We start from the raw sequence: 24,578 nt of genomic DNA, 5'->3' as shown, positions 1-24,578 counted from the left end.
TTTCCCGCCCCCGGATTCGGGAACAGCTCCGGGGGGCAATGGGGCAATGGGGCAATGGGGCGGGGTGACTCGGCAAAACGTGACTCTCTGCAAAATAAGAGGAAAGCGTTGAGCCACTGCAATATAATAATATTTCGCGCATGGACAGCGAATGCATTTTCGTGGGCTGCAGCTCAGCTGCAATCTCTCTCGCTGAGCAGTCGACAAAGCCTTTCAAGTAGACGTAATCAAGTTGGCAATCACAAATATAGCTGGAATCCTGTCTTTGATATTGACGACTCCCAGCTTTGCTCCCCCTGCCTCGTAGCTTTCTTTTGTTCAACGCTCCGACTCGTGGGAGGCTTCAGGACACACGCAAGGCGCGCATGTAAGTTTGTGGGATTCATCGAGCTGGCGCGGGCGGGGCGATGCCTAAGGGGGAAGGCTCGGGCGGGGCGAAGGCGGTGCCTTCGGCATCGGCCAGAGCGATGACCGCTCGGGGCCCTTCAGAGGGCGGGGCCGCCCAGGGCCTTAGAAAGCAGGGGGGAGGCTCGTGTGGGGCGGGGGCAGACCGCGAGGGGGCTTAGAGAGCAGGGGGAGGCTCGTGCAGGGAGGGCGGGGGTGGACCGCTCGGGACCTCCTAGTGCAGAGGTGGGAAATATTTGCTAGTTTTCCTCTGAACGCCTTGAAGGCTCAGATGGCAGGGGGCCGCGTGGGGGGCTGCTCGGGCTACTTAAGGCATGGGGCCGGCAGCTCTGGGCTGGGCGGGCTGCATGGGGGCCTTCCGGGGTCTACTTAAGGCATTGGGGGGGGGGGTCTACTTAAGGCATGGGGCGGGCAGCTCGGGGCTGGCCTCGGGGTGGGCTTGCGTGGGCCTGCTTGGGCTACCAAAGGCTTAGTGATAAGGTCGGGTCCGGTATGGGCTTACAACAGGCTGGGCGGGCCTGGATTCAGCCATAGTGTGCCACTCTTTTGCCACTCGTACACCTATGCATTTTCTTCCCACCCTTGGTAAACGGCAGAATGCACAAGTGCAACTGCGTGTACAGCGCTGGTGCTGCGCCGACGCACCTGCCGGGCAAGCAAGTGCGGCTACGTACCGCGGTGAGGGCGGGTGCGCTGTACACGCGCCCGGCACGCCACCACCGGTCAGTCCTGGAGCGCAAGCTCAACAAGGTGCTCACAAACCAGGGCAAAATGCAGAAGGACATCGGCGAAATGCAGAAGGACATTGGCAAAATGCAGAAGGACATCTCGCAGCTGAAGCAGGACATGGCAGTGAACAAGGCGTTGGTCGCTGTCAACCTGACGCCGGTGGCATCACTGGTGCTGGGAGTGCTGTACATCGTGTACACCAACTTCAAGGTCTTGGGCGGCGGCTGAAGCACAACGCTGCGTGAAATCAATGGAAATAGGTCAGGGTTGAATTGAATTTGGTTGGTTAAGTGAATGTGTTTTGTAGGGCTGAACTGCATGCACGCTGGCATGGCAGCCTGCGTGACCACTTAGTGCTGCATGGGCACCCCCTTGCACACGGCAGGGGCTGACAGCTAGGGCTCTCACTTAGCAGGGGAAAGGCGCGGGGAAAGCAAACACGAGATGCTGGTTAGTCCTACAGTATTGCCAAAAACGCTCAGGTAGTAGAGGCTGCTGCAAGGGTTTCTTGTAGAATGTCGTGTTCTGGTTGTACAAATTATTGCAGGAAGATGTGACTGACAAGAGTATGAGGTTATAAAGCAGAAACGGGAAGTTGACGCACTGCTCCTGTGGGAAGGACGATGTAAGCGATGTTTACAGGGATAGTAGGCTGTTGCGTACCGTAAGCGTGAGCCGGTTAGTGGTTTGACAGACTAGGGCATTAGCGCTGGGTAGGAAGTGGCAAAAGGCGGTTTGGTGCTGTTACTTGCTCCTTCACCCCTAAAGCTTCATAATGGTTCAAACTAGCACCCGTAAGGTGTCGCTGCGAAGCATTTGCGAGGACGAGGACACGCTCGCAGCAATTAGGTTCAAGGTGGATTTTGTGGCCACGCCCCTTCTGCTGGACTTCCTGCGGCACTTCGTCGTCTGCCACTTGGTGTCGCAGACCGCGCAGTGGAAGGCGGGGTGACGGGGTCCGTTCGGCAGACGACGAAGTGCCGCAGGAAGTCCAGCAGGCGGTACCGAAGGGGCGTGGCCACAAAATCCACCTTGAACCTAATTGCTGCGAGCGTGTCCTCGTCCTCGCAAATGCTTCGCAGCGACACCTTACGGGTGCTAGTTTGAACCATTATGAAGCGTTAGGGGTGTGGGAGCCGGCCCACACCCCTAACACGGGCAAGGTTGGCCTAAATTTACAAATTTTCCGTGAAAAAAACAGGATAAGCGCACTGACGGTGCACAACTCATGACACATGCAGGCCAGCCTGCCGGCAGGGGGTGTGCCGGGCCCGTCGCTGTACTTGCCCGGCCCCGTGGCGGCACTGCCCGGCCAGGCCATCCCCCTTGTGGTCACTGCCTCCTTCGGAGGTGAGCGGTGCGCTCGCATGTCGTACGGCGCGGCGGTGCGGCAGTGCAATGGAGGGTAACTTATACTTGGTTGTGTAACGGCGTCATGCATGCCATCTACGGCAATTTGGGCGTTTGTTGTCTCCGCTGTCTTCCACGGTCATATCACGCACCCACAGGCCCTGCCACGGCAGTGAACGTGACGATGGTGGCTATGGGCTCGGCGCCTGTGGCTGTGCTCACGGGCCCCGCGGGCGACGTGCCTGACGACACGCCCGTCATCCAGATGCAACAGGCGAGTCGGCAGCAGATCCGGGAGATTCATACTTGAGGCCGCCCACCACAGAACAACAATGGTGTGTCAGTGTTATTGTGGAGACAACGCCTCCACGCATCTCTTACTGATGATTGTCGCGCATACGCCCACCCACAGATTCAGCGCAGCAGCGGCTGACCTTCAAGTGGAGCTGCAGGCGGGAGGACTACCCCCTGCCTTGCTTCTCAGGCGCCGCACAGGGCGACTCGCAGAGCGCTCCAGGCGCATGGCTGCTGCCCGCCGGACTGCTGGCAACCGGCAAGACCCACACCTTCACAGTCACAGTGTCACAGCAGCCGGTCGCAGCGGCAGGCAGCACCGCCACGGCGCAGTCGGCATCTCAGTCGCTGGTGCTGAGGCCCCGGCCGGCATCAGGTGCGCGCGTGCATGCGTTATGAACGAACCCTGCGGCGGAGCAGACATGGTGTATGCGTGATATGTGTAACGCGAGTTACGCATGTGCGTTGCGCGTTTGTACTTTGTTGACCTTCCAATTCCTTGCCACCCCGGGCCCAGCCGCACAGCTCCGTCTCCGCGCTTTCCCTCACGTCGGGCGCCTGATGAGAGGGGATTCCAAAGAACCTTGCGCCTCTCTTGGAGGCCATGCGAGTATGCCCAATAGATCCACGCACCACATCATGACTTGCACCCACATGTATGTCCGCAGGTTCGGGCGGTGGGCTGGGCGGCGAGCAGCAACGCTTTGACCTACGAGTTCGGGACCCAGACTGCTGCCTCCGGGGGCCGCGTCGTGCTGTCAATGCAGCAGTCGGGCGGCACACCTTCCGCTACGCTGGTGGGGTTGCCCCAGGTGAGACGGCGAGCTTGCGCCTCTCTCGTGTACACACACCGTAAGTGCATTCCATAGACTCAATCACCGCTCAAAGTTCATTCCATTGCAGGAGGGAGTAGCATAACTGCCTGTAACGTCCACGCACGCGCAGGCCGCGTGACCGCGCCCGGAAGCTACGTCGTGGCCCAGGGCCCAGCGATGCCATCGCCACCGCCCGGCGTGGTGGCTGCGCCACCAGGCACTTCCCCTTCTCCACCACCTCCCCTGGCGCCTGGGCAAGCCACGGCGGACACACAGACAAGCGTCACCGCCGCCGGTCCGACAAGCCAGGAGCAGGGGAGCACGGCGGGAGGCTCGACTGCAGTGATTGCCGGCGCGGTCGGTGGCGCTGTGGGGGCTGCCGCCCTGGCTGCGGCCGTGGCCGCTGTGGTGTTGGCACGCCGCCGGCGGCGCGCGAAGCAGCAGCAGGTGCGGCAGGGTGGCACCTCGCAGCCGCAGCCTGATCGACTGCCTGTGGAGGAGTATGCTCCAGCAGCGGTGGGCCGGGGGCAGCGGCCTGCTCCCTCGCAAGCGCCACACCCAGGCGAGGAGGAACGCCGGCAGAATGGGGAGGCAACACCCGCCACCCCGCGGCGTCAACCAGTGCGGTCAGGTGAGAGGTCAAAGCATGCATGCGCACTACCATACCTCGCGTAGACCATGGATACCTACGGCATGACTACAGGCAGTACACCTGCCGCTCGCTAAAACTCAGACTGTACTGATTCTAACTTCCTTCTTGCGTTGCCCTGCGTGTAGTTGCAGCTGGCGTGGTGCCTGTAAGCACGCAGCTGATGACGGAGGGACGCGGGCCGGGCGGATCCCAGCGCGCCGCCCACAGCCCCCTCAGCGGCACACCCCGCGCGCTGTCCCGAACCTCTGCCATTGGTGGCTGGGCGTCCGGTGACCTCGAGCGACCTGCGTCCGTCTCAGCAGCTGCTGTGGCGCCTGATGCCGTCGCGCCATCAGTGGGCGGCGCCGCTGCTGGGGTGCTTGGTTCCGAGGGCATGAGATCGCCTAGCGGCAACCAGCTGAGTATGCCTAGTCGAAGTCGCCTCGGACAGGGTGTCGCACATCAGTCGGACGCACAGCGCAGCTACACGCGCCGCCAAGCGTCCGGAACGTAAGCAGTTGAGGTAGTAACGGCGGCAGTTGATGTGGGACAAGCGCCGCTTTCTTTATGCCTGCTTCGTTCTGTTGGGCGCAGCAGAGCGTTACGAGCCATGCAGTTTGCCACGCCAGCTTCCGCTGGGGTTCCAGTGTCGCCACGGCAAGCGATTTCTTGTCGCCTGGGTTGTGAGCCTGCCTTTGGCGAGCCACGTTTACTGCCTGGTAGAGTGATGGACGTGCCAAGGTAGTTTGTCAACAGGTTTAGGGTGCGCACGTACCTTACATCGGGTTTGCTGACTTACGTGGTATTGTGTGGTAGAGGGTGAGCGGATGAATCCAGCGTCATGGCTCACAGCGGAACCCGGTTGCCAGGTTATTCAGTGCATGTGCGTGTGCGGTGAGCTGCGTTCGTTTCGCGTTTCATGTCCATGGGTCTACCCATTACGTTTAGATTAGTATTGGGAACGCTTGATCGACATTGTTCAGTCCAGGTAGCATTTGATGGCCCCTGCGTTGTCCTCACTTGTAACACCGCCATCGACAGGGGCGGTCCCTTCATTTGGCCGGGTGTGCTCGGGTATGGGACACGGCCATACGGTACGGAACGTCTGATTGTCCAGTTCTGTCATGTTGGCGCCCGAGCGAAAGCCCAACTGCCAAGCTGACATTTTACTATTTCGCAGTAGAGCACATGTGAAGGACCACATGCTGCAGAGGGCTGACGTGGTGTGTGTCCTCACCCGGGACCCATTTGAAGTCTCAGAAAGTGTTTACAGCTCAGCAGCTCAACCCTGCGTAAGCCTTTCCCGTCATGCTGTCGGTTGGTAACAGCCCGCATGCCGGTACAGCCAGCCGCATGCATCCCGCGCCCTGCTCCGAACCTGGGCCACGCCCCATGAAATCATGGCCCTCACAGCACCCTCACGCGGCACCCTGGCAAGTGGCAACTGTGGACTCAAATGAAACCTGGCCCTGCTACGGCCCAACCTGGTATTGCCACCGGCGCAGCACGCCAGGGCAGCAGGGCAGCAACAAGGACTGCTGCCTTGCAGAGCAAAGCCCTCGCAACGCGCGACGAGCTAATGGTCCGCTCTGTCACCCCCGTCTCCCGCCGCCGCGTGTGCGGGCGTATTCATATCCGTCAGCCTACTCACATGGGTTCAAGACACCCACCCGGGCGTGTCCAACACACTGCCGCCGCCGGCAAAAACTGTCTCATCTGCGTTTCCTGTCTTCCTTCTCGCCGTCGTTGCGGCCGCAGCCACCGTTTCAACAAACCCGAAAGGGCGCTAGCCGCCGCACGCACGCAAGGCGCCATCGCACATGCTCACAAATCACATTTATGGTACTCAAAGTACACGAGCGCGCTGGAACCAAGGTATCTTCACATCTCGCGCCCCCACCTCACTCAACCCCGAGCAGCAACGGGAAAGAATTGGGGTCGGCACCAGCCAGCAGGGCGGCAAAGGCGCCGCGCCCACACATACAGCCGGGCATTTTAGGTGTGTCCAGGCGTGGCACTGGCTAGGAGTGCTCTGAACCCCCCGCGTCAAACCCGATAGGTACACGCCGCGACCCTGCCTCAGAAGCAGCACACACTCCCGCTGCAGCCAGGCCGCTGCAGTCACAGGAAGTCCGCCCGTCCAACGCGGTACGGCAAACGCCTTTACTTGAGCATCAGCCTGCAAGGGACGCCAGGAACACAGAAAGCACACTCGTTAGCGGTCCAGCTAAGCGTTCTGCTTCGTACCCCAGCGGCCGACTCCTTTGTTCCTTCCTTCTGCCTCTGTAGACACCCCGCGCCCTCAGCATCACCAGTGTCCTCACTCCACACCGCACCACCCCAACGGCCCACCACCTGCAACCGCCCCTCCTCGCCCCTCCAACAGAACGCCTAGTCCCCTGCGCCGCCCACTCACTCGAGCGAGTCGTCGTAGTAGTTGGGGAAGAAGTCCTGCAGCGGGATCTGCACCAGCGGCCCGGCGCGCATGGCCCGCAGCGCCGCGGTGGTGGCGCGCGCGCCCGCCACCGTCGTCACGGTGGGGATGCTCAGCTGCGAGAGGGAGGAGGAGCGGAGCGGGACACAGAGAGGGGCGGCACAGGCGCGTCAGGACGGCAGGTATACATTAGTTTGGAAGCCGGACCCAGAGGCTCCCACAACAACAGAGCCCAACAGTGTCAAAGACCGCCACGCCAGCCAACCGGCGGAGACTGGCACGCAAACTATCCTCCATCCCCTCCCCTCCCCTCTTTTCACTTCCTCCCTGCTCCCCTCCCCTCGTTTACTCTGGTTCGGTTTAGTTTGAGCTGGTATCTACAACCCCTGCCCCATCCGCACCCTCCCCCCGCCCCCCCCCCCCGCCCCCACCTGCAGCGCGAGGCGGCGCAGCTCCTTGCCGTCGCGCAGGTCCGCCTCGTCGCCGCCGCTGGTCATCATCATCAGCGTCACCTCGCCGTTGCGCATGAGGTCGGCGGGGTTGGGACGGCCCTCCTGGATCTTGAACACCTGCTCGCACGGCACGCCCGCGTTGCGCAGCGCCAGCGCGGTGCCGGCTGCGAGTGGAAGGCCAAGGGGAGGAGGGGCGAGGCAAGGACAGAGGTCAGGGCAAGCGTGTCAGAAACACGGCCGGGCCGCCGTACAAGTTGTTGATGTGGCCACGTTCCCACTCGCTCGCAGCTAGCTGCGAGCAGCTAGCTGTCCGGCACCACAACCACCACCGACAACCACCACACTCACTTGTGGCCACCAGGCCGAAGCCCAGGTTGCCCAGGTTGCGCGCAATCTCGATGATGTCGGGCTTGTACTTGTCGGCCATGGACACAAACACCTTGCCGGTCTTGGGCAGCTTCTGGCCCGCGGCGATCTGCGCCTTGGCGAACGCCGCCGCAAAGTCCTTGTCAATGCCCATCACCTGTGTGTGGGCGGAAGTTTTAAGGTAAGGTAAGTGCGCGAACGAGCAACGGTGTAGGGGCCGCGGACTCGCGGTCAGGGAATATCCTTGCCCCAGTACTCGACACCAACCCAGCCGGCCAGCCAGCCAGTCCGTTGACCGCTTTTCGTAATCCCACTGGATTCCTCCGCTCCTGGCATTCCAACCCCACCCGCCGCCCCCCCACCCCACCCCGCCCACCTCTCCGGTGGAGCGCATCTCGGGGCCCAGCAGCGTGTCGGCGCCGGGGAACTTGTTGAAGGGCAGCACCACCTCCTTGACAGCCACGTGCGGCGGGATGGGCTCCTCCGTGAACCCAATCTCAGCCAGCGTCTTGCCTGCGACAGCGAGGGAGGCGGGGCGTGAGGTGAGGCGAGGAGGGGGAGGTTAATGTGCCCCAGCCTATCAAGATAGCTTTCAATAGTCGAAGAATCGTCGCTCGAAACGGAGATTGAGCACGGGGGGAGCAGCGCGGGGCGCTGGGAGCCGCAGAGGGTGCGGCTACAGGTAAGAGGCAGCGACTACACATGTGTGTCCGTATCCACGCCCTGCTGCCCATCCACTCCCCTACGCTCGCCCGTCCGCCGCACCCAGCGAGCGGGTCGCTCGCGCACCCACCGCTCATGAGCAGCGAGGCGTACTTGGCGATGGGGTGGCCCACGGCCTTGGCCACAAACGGCACCGTGCTGCGTGCGCGCGCGGGGAGGTTGGGGGGAGTTACACTCACAATTAGGTTAGTGATAGGAAGTGGGGTGGGGGTTGTAGATACCAGCCCAAACTAAACCAAACCCACTGCAATAGAGCGAGGAGGAGAGCGTGGCGTGGGGGGTGGGCGGCAAGATTAAGAATAGTGGTGGTGGGTTGGGCAGTCCGCACATGGGCGCGGTCACACACGGCATGCCAGCGGGTCCAGCCTGCTGCCCACGTGTTGAGCCGCCACGGACGCAGCATCGCACACGCACCACGCCCAGCTGCGCCCCCCCCCACACACCCCTCAACGCACGCACGCGCCCGCCTGCTCACCGCGAGGCGCGGGGGTTGGCCTCGATGATGTAGGGCACGTCGTCCTGCACCGCGAACTGGATGTTGATGAGGCCCACCACCTTGAGCTCCTTGGCCACTGCCACAGTCCACTCGCTGGGGAGGTGACGTGGCGGTGGTGGTGGTGGTGGTGGCGGTGCAGGGGAGGGGGAGGGGAGGAAGGGGGGGGGGACAGTGAGAAGGAAGCGTGGAGCCAGACCAGAGGGCTCCAGCGGAGTGGCAAGGTAGCAGAGACACAACCTGCCTCCTAGCCCAGACCCTCGGGCGCCCCTCGCTCGCTAACCACTCCTCCTCCCTCGCGCACCCCCCCCCCTCTCCAGGGCCCACCGCTCACCGGATGGTCTTGAGCACCTCGGCCTTGATGGACTGCGTGGGCAGGCTGCACGCCGAGTCGCCCGAGTGGATGCCGGCCTGCTCAATGTGCTCCATGATGCCGGCGATGGTCACGTTGCCCTGCGCGTGTGCGTGCAGGCGGGTCACGGGAGGGTTGTGTGGTTTGGGTGAGCCAGTAGGGTTGCCTTGAATGCTTTGTGGGGTTGGGGTAATGTGCTGGGGTTGGGTGGTGGTGGGTTGAGGCATGTCCATGCGTGTGTGACAGGACATACGGCGCCGTGTGAGCCTGGGCGCTGTTTGCACGGCCGCCTCCACAGTCAGACCAGAGCCAATCGATGACCTCGAACCACCCCGGCCACTCCGCCCCCCCAAACCCACAACCCCCTCAGCAGTCCGCTTCCAGGTTGCAGAAACACTCTCCCCCTGCCGAGTCTTGGATAATTCCGCGCGGCATTGCCTACGCCGTATCCATTTATGGACAACTCCCCCCCCCTGCTTCCACACACACCCGCCACCGCCGCGCCGTCTCCATCCTCCCCCTTCCGTCTCGAACATGCGGCTGTCCCTACCCATACACACACGCTCCCTCACCCCGCAACCCCCCATCTGCCCCCCGCCCCCCCGGCCCCACCTGCACGTCGCACAGGGCGTCGACGTCCAGCTCCACTGCGCGGTCCAGGTACTTGTCCACCAGCACCGGCCGCTCCGGGTCCACCTCCACAGCAAACGTCACGTAGCTGAGGAGCCGCACGAGGAGGGGGGGAAGAGGCGGGGAGAGGAGGAGGGGACGTGTCAGGAGTCGGAAGGATTTGCCTGCGCCTGCGCCTGCCCCCGCGCGCGGGCTGTGCGCCCATCTTTCACATCCTTGCCCCCACGGCCGCCCACCACACGCCAGTGTCATCCAACAGCCACCGTCGCCTCGCCCGCGCACAGCAACCCCTAAACCCGCCCGCTTCTGTTGTGACTCTCTCTCGCTGTTTCTGGGGGTCCCTTAGGTTGGGTCCGACCAAAATGCAGCAGCTCCCGCCGCTACCTCCCGCCACCTCCCTCCCTCCCGCCGCTCCCTCCCTCCCGCAGCTCTCCCTCCCCCCGCCGCTCCCTCTCGCCCCCTCCGCTCCTCACCGCTTGAGGTCGTCATTGTTGTACAGGATCTCCATGGCGCGGCCTCCCAGCACGTAGCTGGGGCGGATCATGACCGGGTAGCCCAGGCTGTTGGCCTTGTCAAACGCCTCCTGCAGAGGGGGGGGGTGGGGTTGGAGTGGTGGTGGTGGTTGTGGTGGTGGTTGTGGTGGTGGTGCGAGGATTGTGGTGGTAGTGGTGGCGGTGGTGGTGGTGGTGCATTGTGGGAGGTTGGATTGGGTGGGTGGGTGTGGCCGGGTCGGGCCACAGGGCAGCTCGGGTCGTGGCAGCCGTCCACTCCGTACACAACCCACCTCCCAGCCCAGCCCAGCCCAGCCTTCAGACCCACCCCTTTCCCGGCTCCACTTGCTGCGCGGGCGCAGTGGCTGTGTGAACCCCGCGCCTCTCTCCTCCCCGTCCATCCACCCTAACGCCTCCACCTTTGTCCTCTCCCTTCGCCCGCCTCCCTGCCCCCTCTGCCTGCCTCCTAAAGCCCCTGCCTCCTAAGCCCCTGCCTCCTTAACCCCCTGCCTCCTAAGCCCCCCCCCCCACCCCCCACCGCCTCCCGCACCTTCTCGCTGCGCGCGCTGCCTCCGGCCGGCTGGCGGATGTTGAGCTTGGTGAGCACCTCCATCCAGCGGTCGCGGTCCTCGGCAATGTCAATGGAGTCGGGCGACGTGCCCCAGATGCGCACGTTGCCGTTGCCTGCGTGGGTGAGGTGTGTGGCATGTGACGTGATGGGCGTGACGACGGTATGGTTTGCAGCGCTGCCCTCCCGTCCCCTGCCCTCCCGTGCCCTCCCCTGCCCTCCCTCCCCTCTCCTTCCCCGCTCCCTCCCCTCTCCTTCCCGCTCCCCTCCCGATCTCCTCCTCCTGCTCCGCACGCACCCGAGGCGGCGGGGATGGGGTTGGCCTTGAGTGCCTTGTCCAGGTCCATGGCGATCTTGAGCGGCGTCTGGCCGCCGAACTGCACAATCACGCCCTCGGGCCGCTCCGCCTCGATCACGTTCAGCACGTCCTCAACTGCGTGGGTGGGTGAGGCGGAGGTGTGTGTGTGTGTGGGGGGGGGGGGAGATTAGGCATTGGGTGGGGTGTTGGGGAGGAGGTTAGGGGCAAGCAAGTGTGTCCTGTTGGGGTGTGTGTAGGGGTGGTGGGTTGGAGAAGGGGGGTTGGTCGTACGGCGGCGCGCCGGTGTGTCCAACATCGCCGCCATGTGCTGGCGTGACCCCGCTCTAAACCACGCGGTTCGCGCGCCTCCCCCCAAAACCCCCGCCCCCAACCCCCGCTCCCTCCTCCCAAAGGCGCGGGCGCGCTCGTACCCGTGATGGGCTCGAAGTAGAGGCGGGTGGAGGTGTCGTAGTCGGTGGACACGGTCTCGGGGTTGCAGTTCATCATGATCGTCTCGTAGCCCTGTCGCGACGTGCCGCAGTGCCGAGGGATCATATCGGTTCATATAATGACGCATTCAAATGGCTTTAGGAGCGAGTGTGCAGGGGAGTTTGGGCCACTCGTGCAGCGAGTACTCCCTGTCGCCCAAGATCCAGTCAAAACCCTTCCCCGCCCTGGCTCGCGGTGTTGGTGCACACAATCCCCCTCGGTCTTCCGCGCTGGGCTCGCTTTAGTTTGGGCTGGTACCTACAACAGCCTCCCCCCTCACCCCCTCATCCCCGTCACCCCCTGACCAGCCCGCCGCCACACACGCGCGCGCACCTGCTTGCGCAGGCTGAAGGAGGCGTGGCAGCAGCAGTAGTCGAACTCAATGCCCTGGCCGATGCGGTTGGGGCCGCCGCCCAGGATGAGCACCTTGCGCTCGTTGGTGGCGGCCACCTCGGTGTTGCCGTCGTAGGTGCTGTGGTGGGGGTGGTGGGGTGGTGGGGGTGTGGTTGGAGGAGGAGGAGCGGGACGAGGGGTTATATTCATGTTTAGCTAAGAAATTGGTAGACGATGGCAATCTGGGAATTGCGTGAAAGGGAGAGTAAAGGCTGGTTCGTGGCGCGTGCGTCATGCACCCGCCCGTCAACCCCATGGGCCCTGCTCCCCCCCCCACACACAGCCCGCCCGCCCACCCACCCGCCCTTTCTCTCCGCTCTCACAGTCAGCCCCGCTCCACTCCCTCCCTCCCTAACCCTTCCCTCCCTGACCCTCCCTTTCCTGACCCTCCCTTTCCTGACCCTCCCTTTCCTGACCCTCCCTTTCCTGACCCTCCCTTCCCTGACCCTCCCTTTCCTGACCCTCCCTTTCCTGACCCTCCCTTTCCTGACCCTCCCCGCCCGCGCCCACCTGTACATGTAGGGCGTGTTGGCGTCGAACTCGGCGGCGCACGTGTCCACGCGCTTGTAGCTGGGCTCAATGCCCAGAGCCTTGCGCCGCGCGCGCACCTCCATCAGGTCCGAGCCTGCGGGGGCGGGCGTGTACGCGTATTTGTGTGTATTAGTCTGTGAACATGTGGCGCATCGTTACGGTGTATGTGTATGTGTATGTGTGGCATGGAGGAATACGGTGAGAACCTTCCGCTGCTCCGAGCGTGGCGCAGTCCGGCCCACGGCTACCCACCTTCAATCATGCGCGCCCCCCCCCCCCCGTTCCCACCCCCATCAGACGCGCTTCCACTTGGCAACCCCTCAGCAAGGGGCTTGCCACGTCATTGCCCCGGCCGCCCTGCCCGCTCCCCAGCCGCCCTAACCCACATCCTCTCCCCACCCCTCCACGCCACCCCGCCACCCCCCTTCCTTTCCCGCTGACGCCCTCCCTGCTCTTCACGCTTTCTGCCCGTCTCCCCCCTTCCGCTCAAGCCCTCCCATCCCCCCTTCCTCTCCCTCTTTTCCCCTCCCCCACCCTCGCCCTCTCCCCTGGTGCCCCCCTCTCCCCGTTCCTCTATCTTTGACTAGCGCACCCTCACCCACGACCCCCACCTGTGTAGCGGGCGATCTGGCTGTCGGAGAAGCCCTTCTGCTTCACCCAGCTCATGTCCTCGGCGCTGATGTCGCCCAGCTTGTGCTCCTTGAGCCACAGGCTGCACAGCGCGAGCGGGAGTGGAAGGAGAGAGGGGGGGAGGCGGCGGTGGGAGTGAGGTACGGGAGGGGGACGTAGTAGTTCAGACCCCGCCGCCGCTGGGTCGCACTGGGCTTCCCACCGGCGCGTCGACGCCCCCGCCCCGGCTGGCCCCCGCCCCGGCGTATTGCTGCCGCTTGGTTGCTGCCCTCAGCGCCCTTGTGCCTCCCCACTATGCATAGCGAGCCCCCACCAGTAGACCCCCTCTCCCCCGCCCCTTTGAGCAACACCCTCACCCCCACCTGACGTCGAACAGCTCGCGCAGCTGTGCCAGCCACCAGGGGTCGATCTTGGTCAGCTCAAACAACTCGTCGTTGGTCAGGCCCTCCTCCATGGCCTGTGATGAGTTGGAGAGGTGGTGGGTCAGGGGGTAGATCAGGAGGAACTGGCTCACGCAAAAGGGGAGGTGAGCGAGCGGCGAGACCCGCCCAGTACCCTACACCACACACATACCCACACGAGCCCGCAACCCCTGCTCAAACCCCCCCCCACGCCGCCTCCTTACCTGGTAGAGGATGAAGATGCGGTCGGGGTTGGGCACGCGCAGCTTGTACAGCAGCTGGTCCTTGGGCAGGCGCTTGTAGCCCTTGGGCAGGCCCCAGCCGTCCAGGCCGGTCTCCATGCCGCGCAGGGCCTTCTGGACCGACTCCTGCGGGGCGCGTAGGAGGCGGGGAGGAGCGGTGAGGGGAGGGGAGGGGAGGTGAGAGGGGAGGAGGGGTGAGGGGAGGCGGGGAGGCGGGGAGGAGCGGTGAGGGATGGCGGCGGTGAGGGGAGGAGGGGTGAGGGTGGTGAGGGGAGGAGGGGGTGCTGGGCAGCGCGAATGTGGAGGTGGTCTCCACGCACACGCACCTGCAATCACAACAAGCACATGCGCTCCCCCCGGTCGTCCACGGAGCCCCCCCCCCTCCCACACACACGAACACCCGCCCACACAGCCCCCCCCCCCCCGCGCCTCCGCCCCTACCCACCTGCCAGGTGCGGCCCATGGCCATGACCTCGCCCACACTCTTCATCATGGTGGTCAGCTCGGCCTTGGAGCCTGTGGCGAGGGGGGAGCACGAGGGGAGAGGGAGGCAGAAGATTAAGAAGGCGGGAGGAAAGAGTTCAGGCCCATACGCCCGGGCCGGGAGCCCAGACACGGTCTACCCCACCTGCTTTCCTCTGCCGTGGCCCACACTCATTCCCTCGCCCACACCAACACCTGGCAACGCACCGCCAAGCGGGACCAGTCCCGCACCCAAGCCCCACACCCGCCCTCCCCCCGCACCCCCACCCCCAAACCCAGCCCCCCCCACCACCACCACGTCCCCCACGTCCCCCACTCACCCGGGAACTTCTCAAAGGCGAAGCGCGGCACCTTGGTGACCACGTAGTCGATGGAGGGCTCGAAGGAGGCGGGCGTCTTCTGCGTGATGTCGTTGGCGATCTGGTCCAGCGTGTAGCCCACAGCCAGCTTGGCGGCCATCTTGGCGATGGGGAAGCCGGTGGCCTGAAAGGAAGGAGGGGAGAGGAGGAGGGGTTACATTCATGGTTACATGCAAGTGAAGTTGTGTTGTTGTTCAAGGCCGCGCCAACGAACAAGAGCCCTGTGGCTAGTGGCTACAAACCGCGGCGGGGGCGGACGAGCGAGGACACAACGTGCCAAACGCGGCACGGCTGCGGCTGTCGCCCTCACCTTGGAGGCCAGGGCGGAAGAGCGCGACACGCGGGGGTTCATCTCGATGATCACCATCTCGCCATCCTGGGGGGCGGAAAGCAGGTGGCAGGTGGGTGTGCGGTGGGAGGCGGTGGGTTGAGAGGGGATGACGAGCCACATGGGCCTTCCACAGCTCCTGCACCTCCACGGCTGGTCGCTCCCACCCACTCAGCTAGACCCCCATGCCATGTTGTGTAAACCCCTGTGTGCCCATTCCTCCGTACGTGCACGTGCCCTCCCCGTTTGCCTCTTTGCCCCAACTGCCATCGCAACCCTCTGCTCTCCCCCTCCTGGTTCGCACAGCCCAGCTATCCTTTGCACCCGTCCCACTTCCCTGTCCGCCCCCAGCATCCACAAGCTGACCCTCCCCCTCAAGCCTCGCCACAGCCTCGCCCTGGCCTCCTCCTCCCCGCCCGCACATCCTGTCCTCCGTTGTTTCTCCGGTTTCCCACTAGAGTTTGCAAGGACACCCCCACCCAGCCCCAGCCTCCCAGCCCAGCCCCAGCCCAGCCCCAGCCCAACCCCTGCCTCCCCCAAACCCCTGCCCCCCCCCAAACCCCTGCCCCATCCACCCCCCACCCACACACACACACCACCCCACCACCAACCCACGCGCTCCGCCCACCTCGGGGTTGACCGCCATCTGCACGTTGGAGCCGCCGCACTCCACGCCCATCTCGCGGATGATGGCGATGGAGGCGTCGCGCAGGCGCTGCAGCTCCTTGTCCGTCAGCGTCTGGCTGGGCGCCACCGTGATCGAGTCACCTGGGGGGGGAGGAGGAGAGGGAGGCGGGGAGACGGGGAGAGGGGGAGGGGCAGTTGTTAGGTGGGGAGACTTGGAGGCAGGGAGCAGTGCAGGGGGTACTGAGCAGGGACCATGGGTTGGTGAACCAGGCGTGGGCGTGTACCCAGGCAGCGGCGGGCTGCAGCCCAGTACAGCCCGCGCCAGCCTACCACAGCCTGCGCCAGGCAACACCACACACGGCCTCACGGCGTGCCGAGCGGCGCGCTCCCTCTCACCGGTGTGCACGCCCATGGGGTCGACGTTCTCAATGGAGCACACGATCATGACGTTGTCGTTCAGGTCGCGCATCACCTGCAGGCGGCGGAGGTGGCAGGTGTACACACAGGTGCCGGGGCCAGGTGCGGAGTGAGAGGGGGGTTGCATTCATGATTATCTAAGAAGTGAAGGCGTAGCCAGGTACACTAGCATAGTGGACGGGGGGGGGGGCGGGGGCGAGAGAGAGGTGGAGCCAGGCGGCGGCGGCCGCGGCGGGAGGTTAGCGGCTGGCGCAGTGGCGAGGTGTTGGCAGGTGGCGGCGAGGTGTTGGCAGGTGGCGGTGGCGGCGGTGATGTGCGTGTTTTGGGCGTGCGCGCGCCCTGCTGGGGCGCTGCCTCTGGCCCATTGAGCTGCACCCATGATTACCGTGCGAGCCCCGTCACTCCTCATGACCTTGCCGCATGTTGTGCTGCATTTATGTGGCATGTCCCAGCCTTCCCTTGGCCCCGTATAGTCCCCAGGTGTTTTGTGTGTACGTGTGCCGGTTGCTGCTGCGCCTATGCTCATTCACGCCGCTGCTGCGGCGGTCCGGCCCGTGCTCTTCCAGCTGCGTTCGACTTGTCTTGCCACCCTCTTAGCCCATCCCGTGGCCCAGGCCCAGGTCTGCCTGCCACAGTCTGATGTCGCACGCGTGCGTGCTACCCATCCTCCTCCCGTAGCAACCCACACACTCCGCACAGCCAATGCCGCGCCAAGCGACGGCAGCCCACAAGCTGCCCAACACAACAGCACATCATGCACGCAACGCACCACAACTTTCATCGGATCACACCGCCATGTCCCCACTCCCATGCCTCCTCCTCCTCCTCCGCGCGCCGCTCACCTCCAGCTCGAACTCCTTCCAGCCCAGCAGCGACTGCTCCACCAGCACCTGGCTGGTCATGGAGGCCTGGGGCGAGGGGCGGGGCGAAGAGAGGGAGGCAGGGAGGAAGGGAGGGAGGGATGGAGGCAGGGAGGGAGGCAGGGAGGCAGGGAGGCAGGGGGTTGATGGCAGTAGTGCACACACCAGGCGCTGCTGTGCTGCTTGCCCGCAAGTACGTTAACGCCGGACAGGCCCGCGTTCCCAGCTCCCAGCCTGCAGTGAGGGCGCACGCCCTCACTCACACACGCCCTCTCTCTCCCCCGACACACACACACAGCCGTACCTGCAGGCCGCCGCTGACGATCTCCTTGAGCTCGTCAATGTTGTAGGCGATGCCGCCGCCGGTGCCGCCCAGCGTGAAGGCGGGGCGGATGATGATGGGGTACTTGCCGATCTCGGCCGCAATCACCAGGGCCTCCTCCAGCGTGTTGGCGGTGGCTGCGACGCAACACAGAGGGGGCGGGCCCAACAGCGGACAGCGGGGCGGCGGGCGCATGCGTTCTCGTCAGCCTCATCAGTTGCCATGTGGTGGGTGCGCATGGACAGCAGCCCGTGCCGAGGCAGGCATCCTGGCAGCTCTGTTCCCTCTTTGCCCACCGGCCCTGCGCCTTTCCTCCCGCAGCTGCTGTGCCCCTGCCTCGCGCCCCGTCCTGCTACGCTCATCCTGCTTTGCCCATCCCACACATCATCTCATCTCTCTCATCTCTTACCGCTCTTGGCGCACTTGAGGCCGATGCGCGTCATGGACTGCTTGAACAGCTCGCGGTCCTCGGCGCGGTCGATGGAGGGCAGCTTGGCGCCAATGAGCTCAATGCCGTACTTGGCCAGGATGCCGCGCTGCAGGCGCAGGTGGGTGACGAGGGGTGGGAGGGAGGCAGGGCGTGTGGGGATGGGGTGGGGTCAGCACGGAGCGGAGGGCGGAGGGCGGGTGGGCGGCGAACACGGCTACGTGGAGAGGCCGTTGCGGTGACTCCGACTGAGACTGGACTGGGACCGCCGGGGCGCACTGCAGCCGCCTGCTGCTGCCGTGCTCGCCGTATCCCATCCGCAGCTGCTGGGCTGCAGCCGCTGGGCTGCTGTTCCACACAACACCCCACGGGGCCATACGGCTGCGTGATGCCGCCGCTTTGGTGTGTGCAGTCGCCGCCGCCGCTTCGTCTGCCGAGCAATGAGCTACACGCGCCCTTCATGCAACACACGCATCAATGCACGATGCACAGCGGCGCGATGTTCGACCTGCGGCTCCGCCTCACCTCAGCCAGGGTCTTGGCCAGGTTCAGGCCGGTCTGGCCACCCATGGTGGGCAGGATGGCATCGGGGCGCTCCTGCATGACGTTCAGCGGTGGGCGGCTTTCAGTGACATCAGGTCGACAGACAGGGGCTGGTTGGGTAGGGCCAATTCGCGCGGGCATGCGCCGTCAGCTGCGCCGTCAGCTGCGCCGTCAGCTGCAACCTCGCTGGCCCGTTCGCAAGCATGCTGCATGCTGCATGGTCCCCTGGCAGCTACACGAACGCACATCCCCTGGGCAACGCAGCTTTGGCACGCCAATCCTGCCGGCAACTACACTGCTTCTGAGCCCGGCAAAGCCGCCCCCCGCACGCCGCGGCGCACCTTGGCCAGAATCTGCTCCGCCAGCTCCGGGGTCATGGGCCCAACGTAGGTGCGGTCCGCCATGCCGGGGTCCGTCATGATCGTGGCCTGTTGAAAGTAGCGCATGCAGCTCGGATTAGGGGCGGCGCAGCGGGGTGAAGGGGCCGCAGAAGGCAGGGGAGGCGTACAGACATGCCGCCAGCAAAATTGAGGGTTTCGACCACGTGCTCGCGGCAGCACCCTCGGTGGTCGCGATGGACTAAAATATACTCACAGGGTTGGAGTTGAGCAGAATCACGCGGTAGCCCTCCTTCCTGCGAGGCAAACGAACAAACCCCAGTGATCAAACATTGTCCGCAAGCCCTTACTGGCGCCGGCGCACTTACTTCAGCGACTTGCAAGCCTGGGTGCCCGAGTAGTCAAACTCGCAAGCCTGCGACGCAAAAGTCCTCGTCAATTGGGAGTCCGCAACGTGCCGACGGCCGCATCACCCGGTACCTGGCCAATGACAATCGGACCGGCGCCAATAATCATGATGGTGTTGATGTCGCGGCGCTTCTTAATCTCTGACATGGCCGCCTGCCATGGCAGGGCAGCCGCGTTGCCAGAAGCCTGAACGCGAATAGTCTGAGCACGTGACTGCTTGCTCTTCTTGGCGATTGCCGACGTCGCCGGCTTCAGCCCCAGCTCCGCAGCGGTGCCGACGAAGATTGGGCGCTTGAAGAGCATGCTCCGCTGTGCCATGGGCGCGGCCGCGCGGCCGACGCCGACGCCGGCAGAGCCGGCACAAAGAGACGACTGCATTCTACTTCCTCGTTGTGCCTACTGGTCAAGTAACCCTTAATAACGCGACCTATACACGTCGGTCGCAAAGTAACAATACTAAATTGACTGCCCAGGCGCAGGCGCAAACCCTAACATGCATGCTGGCTGGCTGCGGCCCATGCACGCACGTTGCACGCCGGAGCACCAATTCACCTTCACCGCGGTAATCAATTCAGTACACTTGCTGCATGCGCGAACTCCTTCTAGGCCAAATGCGCGGGTTGTGACCTCTACTTGCACTTTGTCGCACGCTCGCGTTTTTCTGCTGCAACCATTTGCTGACTTAAATCGCAGTAATTATAGGATCATATTTGTAGTGAGGAGGCCTAAAAATGGGCAAAGGATTTCGACTTAGCTCGCTAAGCGCTTATGTTAAGCCGGAGGCGCACCTAGTGAACCAGACAATTCACGGGGCTCTGGGTAAGGCAGTGGGAACCAAGAAAGGAAGAAAGAAGCAAACCGATGGATCGACACGTCGCGACTCCTTCCTCGACTCTTTGTCGCAGTGACGCTATGTGGAGTATTGCTCGCAACGTTACTTACGCTCCACGAGATAAAATCGTTCTATCAAATGCACCGGGTCACAGTGGTAAGGAAGCGATCGTCTGCGCGCTGCAAAAGGCCGGGCGTAGGAGCAAGAGCTGGCTTTGTAAACCGTAGACGCACACCAGTTCGTTTAGCGTAGTGGCGGTAACGCTACAGCGTGACTTGACCGGTTGCCTGGCTGGGTTTACAGTTGTCCGTGGACCTGGCACGGCGACACGCGCTCACCATCAATCTGGACATCACGTTCCCATCAGTGCCTTGCGCGGGTAGGTTTTGAGTGTGCGGCCAGGAGCGGTTGGGGGCCTGGGGGACGGGCTATGCAGGCTTGGCCGTGTGGTATTGGCAGGGGGGAATGCAGTGTGGGAATGGGGTGGTGGGGATGTTGCGCTGGCACACTGCGGCCAGTGACCGCCTCCGCGATGACCGACGGGAGGCGCGGCTGGACAAGGGGCATTGGCGTCACTGGCATTGCTCAGAGCCTACAGCGCAACGAAGCTGTGGGCCTGGTGACAGCTTTGCCAGGCGCCCGTCAGGGTCGTATGTGACCATCCTCGTGTGTAGACCGAAGCTGCAGTCGGGGTCAGCAGGGAAAGTGAAGCTCGCGCTCAAGCACAGCAGCCCTGCAACCGGCCTGCCCAGCGCGCTCACGAGGAGTTGGACGGCACCTGTTTTTGTCTGACGCTGGCACGGTATTTGCACTTGCACGCCCGCATCCCGGGCGCCGCAACATGAGCGCGCCGCAAGTCGTCAAAACAACGCACGTCTTCACGCACCTCTGTACACATTGTTGGACATCTGTACACACACCACGCCATGCACACGCGCTGTACACACACTTACACACTCGCTCAGACTCTGCGCTTATTCTTCCTTTTGCTCTTTACCACACTGTGTACACAAACGCCACGCCGCGCACGCACGCGCAGTGCTGTCCATCGACGTGCTGGACATCTCGGGCACGGCGGAGAACGACGCCTCTTTCGCGCACCACATGCGCGTGCACAAGATGCGCCTGGACAAGGCCGGCAACCAGATCGGCAAGGCGGAGTACCACACGCCGCAGGTGCGGGTGTGAGGGTGTGCCTGTGTGAGGGGGCTTGGATGGGCGGATGGGCGGGCAAGAAGGAGAGTGGGTGTGGGTGTAGGTGTGGGAAGGAGCTTGGGCACTGGGCGTGGGTGTCGCGTCGCCGCAGTGGGGCAGGTGGCGTGTATGTGCAACTGCTGTGTGGGCGGGACTGCCCGCTGCCACGGCTGCCCCTTGCGGCACACCACTGAACCAACCAGGCCCCCCATTGCCCTACCCTACCCCACCCCCGTCGCCGCCTTGTCTCTCCCCACCTCTCGTACACCTCCCTCCCCACCCTCCCCATTGCCTCGCTTCCACCCCCCAGAGCCAGCAGATCATGGACACGGGCGGTGAGCAGCTGGTGTCGGTCAACATCCAGGAGGCCATGCAGGTGGGGGGGAGGGCGAGAGGGCGGCGGCAGGGTGGGTAAGGTGGGCGGGTGGCCACCTAAGGAAGAGGGGGGTGGTGCCGGGGGGGGATGCGTGAGGGAATGGGCGGGAAGGAGTGGGGAGGAGTGATGGGGCTGTCGGCTTTTGCGCGCTTGCCTCCGGGAGGGCGGTCGCGCGGACGGCCCGTGTGGGACTGTCGGGGCAAGGGCGACTGGCGACTCGGGGTTCAATCCGTGCCGCTTGGACCTCTGAATCGCTATGGTCTGAGTTAACCTGGGGTTGGAATATGCTGCCCCCACTCACTATCCTGCCTAGAGTGCCTGCCCTCACCCTGACCCTGCACCTAAGCCTGCCCCTGCCTACCCTGCTCCCCCCACCCACCCACCCCACAACCCCCGCCCGCCCCCGCCCCCCCTCAGCACCTGGTGGACATGGAGGACGAGGCGGACCACCACGAGGGCTGCCACGTGTACGGCACCATGGAGGTGAGGGGGGAGGGAGGACTGGAAGAGAGCGGAGGGAGGGGAGGAAGGGTGGGGAGGGAGGGGAGACGGAGGAGGGAGACGGAGGAGGGCGAGGGAGGACGGGCAGAGGGGGGAGGAGGGGGAGGAAGGGAAGGCGGAGGAAGGGAACGGCGCTGGGGAAGGGGTTCTTTTTGCCACCAGGATTAGTGGTGGGGGCAGTCAGGGCGGCAGCGGTATAGCGCCAGCTGCGGCACATACGTACGGTAGACAGGGCACACAGCCGGTGGCAAACTTGGCTGTGTGCCCGGCGGCTGCATCTGCGACCCAAACCCGCCCCCTCCTCTCCTTACCCTGCCCCCGCCCATTCCTGCCTTATCCTCCCCGCTGCGCCTCATCCTCCCCGCTGCGCCTCCCTCTTCACCTCTCTCCTACCCCTTCCCCCTCCCCCAAGTCCTTAGCTTTTCATGAATGTACGGTATTCTTCCGCCTGATCGCCTCACAGGTTAAGCGGGTGGCGGGCCGGCTGCACCTGTCCGTGCACCAGAACATGGTGTTCCAGATGCTGCCGCAGCTGCTGGGCACGCACCACATACCCAAGGTGCGGCTGGCGCAGGGCGCGGGGCCACGGGGCGGGCAAAGAGGGTGGGCGGAGAGCGTGGGCGGAGAGGCGGTGGACGGGAGGTGGGGTTGCGGCTTAGGGGGTGGGCTGCGACTGAAGACCCGGGACTTGGAAGAACAGGGAGGGTTGGCTGGTGCGAGGGCGTGCTGCGGGTTGCACGGGCGGTCGGATGGAGGGCATCTGCTTGCTGCCTCTCTCTCTTCCTCTCTGCCCTTGAATCATTCCCCGGGCTACAAGTTTATCTGTTGACTTATCATGAACGGCCGCCCCCCTCCCCCCAGATTCTCAACATGAGCCACGTGATTAAGCACCTGGGCTTTGGCCCGCACTACCCCGGCCAGCTCAACCCGCTGGACGGGTACGTGCGCATGGTTGGCCGCGAGCCGTTCAGGTGAGGAGGCGGAGGGGAGGGGAGGGGAGGGGAGGGGAGGGGAGGGGAGGGGAGGGGAGGGGAGGGGCGGGGATCACTCAGTACAGCACGTACCGGGGAGGGACGGAAGGGGTGGCGTACTGCATTGCAGCGCCAAGGAACAATAGGAGCGATGCAGCAAGGGGTGTGGCGGAGTGGTGGGTCCCAGGGTACAACAGGGCATGTTGTGTGTCGCGCGCTTCCGCTCCCCTCGCCACTCTTGCTGCCGTACCTGGCTGCTACTGCTGCTGCCGCTGCAGCTACAAGTACTTCCTCAAGGTGGTGCCCACGGAGTACTACAACCGGCTGGGTGAGTGGGTGCGTTGCAGGGGTTGGGTTGGGTGGTGGGTGTGCACACGAGGCGAAAAGCAAACAGGCGCGCTAGAGATCGGGCGTCGTGAAGACGAGGCCCTCACGAGAAGCCCCCCTCTACGTTTTACTCCGTGCTGCAAACCCCTCCCATGCAACCTCCGCAGCTGCCCCTTAGTCCCATCCCTCCACCCCACCCCTCCACCCCAACCCTACAGGCCGCGCCACCGAGACGCACCAGTACTCGGTGACTGAGTACGCGCAGCCGCTGCAGCGCGGCTACGCGCCGGCGGTGGACGTGCACTACGACCTGTCGCCCATCGTCATGACCATTAACGAGCGGCCGCCCTCGCTGCTGCACTTCGTGGTGCGCCTGTGCGCCGTGGTGGGGGGCGTGTTCGCCATCACGCGTGAGTATGAGCGTCGGTGGGGGTTCGGGGGCGTGGGGCTTTGCACTTGGGGCTGAGGACCACTGGTGGCGAGAGGTGGACTTATGGATGTGCCTGGGCGGGGCCGGGCGGGGCGGGGCGGGGCTGGGCGGGGCGGGCCGTGGCGACAGCCTGTGCTGGGCTGGGGTGTGTGGGCTGGGGTGGGGTGGGTGGGCTGGGGTCTGCTGTGCCCCGGTCGTCACTCCGCACAGCCGTGGCCTCCCCCGCCTTCCCCGCACGCAGGCCTGACGGACCGCTGGGTGGACTGGCTGGTGCGGCTGGTGAACAAGGCCGCCGCGCGGGGGCCGTGAGCAGGGGCCGCTGCAGGACTGCAAGAGCAGGAGCAGGCGCGGCTTTACAAGGAGGAGGGGAGGAGCCACAGTACCCGGGGAAGGAGCAGCAGCAGCGCCATGGACTTGTGACAGATTAGGCGGGATGAGGTGGGGATGAGGTGGAGGTGACGTGGATTTGTATGGCGGCAGGACTGATACGGGAGGACTGGTTCATTCATTCGAGGTGGCTGCTGGTGGCAGGTGATGACCTGCAAGCTGGAGGAGGTTTGATGACGGGTAGGTGTGCTATGAAGGCGAGGGCAGTTCCTGGGAGAACTGATAGTCTGATAACAAACGAATGTGGCTGTGTTCGAGAAGTGTGTGGAAAGCAGGTGGGCACGTGTGGGCGACGTGGCGTGGGCTCAGCCCACTTTATCAACTTTGTCAACTGATCCATCGATTCAGCGGAGTGCGCCCTTGAGGGGCGACTCAACTATATGCACTGGAACACGGCCCAAAGGGATTCTAGTGGATTTTACCAGCGCGCTCTTAGCCGAGCTCCGCTGATTCGCAGGGCAACGTTGACAACACGAACTATACTGGATAACGAAGTGGTGCGGCGTAAAGCTGAAGCCGACTTTTGCGACCAAATGGGGGACTCGCTCTCGCGAGGGGTAGACACGCGGCGCGTTCCACAGGGGGGCTGGGTGAGTGGGTGCGTCGCTGGGGTGTGGCTGGGTAGCGGACGAGCGCTACAGAGGCGCTAGGGATGCCCTCAAGGGCTCAAGAGAAGCCCCGTGAGAAACCCCCTCTACATGGCAACCCCCCCCCCCCCACACACACACACA

At 64.2% G+C, this 24,578-nt stretch overlaps 4 protein-coding genes across 4 annotated transcripts; 3 read left to right on the top strand and 1 right to left on the bottom strand.

Annotated features, from left to right (window-relative positions):
• Nucleotides 1-125: 125 nt before the first annotated feature.
• CHLRE_08g358582v5 (uncharacterized protein) lies at nt 126-2,001 on the top strand. Its single transcript, XM_043064764.1, has 2 exons — nt 126-367; nt 1,002-2,001. The coding sequence occupies exon 2, from the start codon at nt 1,003-1,005 to the stop codon at nt 1,360-1,362; it is 360 nt and encodes a 119-aa protein (XP_042921765.1). The 5' UTR covers nt 126-367; nt 1,002; the 3' UTR covers nt 1,363-2,001.
• A 194-nt stretch (nt 2,002-2,195) lies between these two features.
• CHLRE_08g358581v5 (uncharacterized protein) lies at nt 2,196-5,471 on the top strand. The gene is made up of 7 exons (XM_043064763.1): nt 2,196-2,484; nt 2,643-2,758; nt 2,897-2,906; nt 2,969-3,154; nt 3,447-3,590; nt 3,724-4,224; nt 4,371-5,471. Exons 1-7 carry the CDS (start codon nt 2,370-2,372, stop codon nt 4,736-4,738), a joined length of 1,440 nt encoding a protein of 479 aa, XP_042921764.1. The 5' UTR covers nt 2,196-2,369; the 3' UTR covers nt 4,739-5,471.
• Nucleotides 5,472-5,479: 8 nt separating this feature from the next.
• On the bottom strand, nt 5,480-19,264 carry CHLRE_08g358580v5 (uncharacterized protein). The gene is made up of 31 exons (XM_043064762.1): nt 18,902-19,264; nt 18,790-18,836; nt 18,678-18,717; nt 18,425-18,511; nt 18,066-18,137; nt 17,523-17,649; nt 17,096-17,250; nt 16,774-16,839; nt 15,911-15,986; nt 15,516-15,655; nt 14,870-14,935; nt 14,521-14,683; nt 14,163-14,233; nt 13,700-13,843; nt 13,437-13,531; nt 13,056-13,156; nt 12,424-12,538; nt 11,854-11,992; nt 11,463-11,553; nt 11,032-11,166; nt 10,716-10,849; nt 10,148-10,257; nt 9,657-9,762; nt 9,027-9,145; nt 8,675-8,788; nt 8,270-8,337; nt 7,853-7,989; nt 7,459-7,633; nt 7,090-7,274; nt 6,641-6,774; nt 5,480-6,403 (listed from the first exon to the last, which is right to left on the bottom strand). The coding sequence occupies exons 1-31, from the start codon at nt 19,205-19,207 to the stop codon at nt 6,388-6,390; spliced, it is 3,534 nt and encodes a 1,177-aa protein (XP_042921763.1). The 5' UTR covers nt 19,208-19,264; the 3' UTR covers nt 5,480-6,387.
• Nucleotides 19,265-19,395: 131 nt separating this feature from the next.
• Nucleotides 19,396-24,521, top strand: CHLRE_08g358579v5 (uncharacterized protein). Its single transcript, XM_043064761.1, has 11 exons — nt 19,396-19,648; nt 19,735-19,817; nt 19,965-20,040; nt 20,701-20,837; nt 21,166-21,231; nt 21,649-21,714; nt 22,196-22,291; nt 22,594-22,703; nt 22,982-23,031; nt 23,249-23,440; nt 23,702-24,521. Exons 1-11 carry the CDS (start codon nt 19,561-19,563, stop codon nt 23,767-23,769), a joined length of 1,032 nt encoding a protein of 343 aa, XP_042921762.1. The 5' UTR covers nt 19,396-19,560; the 3' UTR covers nt 23,770-24,521.
• The last annotated feature ends 57 nt before the right edge of the window (nt 24,522-24,578 follow it).

Source organism: Chlamydomonas reinhardtii, chromosome 8 (assembly GCF_000002595.2).
Source record: "Chlamydomonas reinhardtii strain CC-503 cw92 mt+ chromosome 8, whole genome shotgun sequence".
Lineage (NCBI taxonomy): Eukaryota > Viridiplantae > Chlorophyta > Chlorophyceae > Chlamydomonadales > Chlamydomonadaceae > Chlamydomonas > Chlamydomonas reinhardtii.
The sequence above is the reverse complement of the archived record's forward strand: the minus strand, read 5'-3'. Positions and strand labels throughout refer to the sequence as shown.

Bases quoted from the DNA above. Each gene is read 5' to 3' on its own strand.
- CHLRE_08g358579v5 (XM_043064761.1), top strand. From the start codon at position 19,561: ATGGGCAAAGGATTTCGACTTAGCTCGCTAAGCGCTTATGTTAAGCCG. The intron at 22,704-22,981 runs GTGAGGAGGCGG...CTGCCGCTGCAG, and splicing joins GTTGGCCGCGAGCCGTTCAG to CTACAAGTACTTCCTCAAGG. The intron at 23,032-23,248 runs GTGAGTGGGTGC...CCAACCCTACAG, and splicing joins GGAGTACTACAACCGGCTGG to GCCGCGCCACCGAGACGCAC.
- CHLRE_08g358580v5 (XM_043064762.1), bottom strand. From the start codon at position 19,207: ATGCAGTCGTCTCTTTGTGCCGGCTCTGCCGGCGTCGGCGTCGGCCGC. The intron at 9,763-10,147 runs GTGAGGAGCGGA...GCGGCTCCTCAG, and splicing joins AACAATGACGACCTCAAGCG to CTACGTGACGTTTGCTGTGG. The intron at 9,146-9,656 runs GTGGGGCCGGGG...GCACACGCGCAG, and splicing joins ACGCCCTGTGCGACGTGCAG to GGCAACGTGACCATCGCCGG.
- CHLRE_08g358582v5 (XM_043064764.1), top strand. From the start codon at position 1,003: ATGCACAAGTGCAACTGCGTGTACAGCGCTGGTGCTGCGCCGACGCAC.
- CHLRE_08g358581v5 (XM_043064763.1), top strand. From the start codon at position 2,370: ATGCAGGCCAGCCTGCCGGCAGGGGGTGTGCCGGGCCCGTCGCTGTAC. The intron at 3,155-3,446 runs GTGCGCGCGTGC...GTATGTCCGCAG, and splicing joins GAGGCCCCGGCCGGCATCAG to GTTCGGGCGGTGGGCTGGGC. The intron at 3,591-3,723 runs GTGAGACGGCGA...ACGCACGCGCAG, and splicing joins CGCTGGTGGGGTTGCCCCAG to GCCGCGTGACCGCGCCCGGA.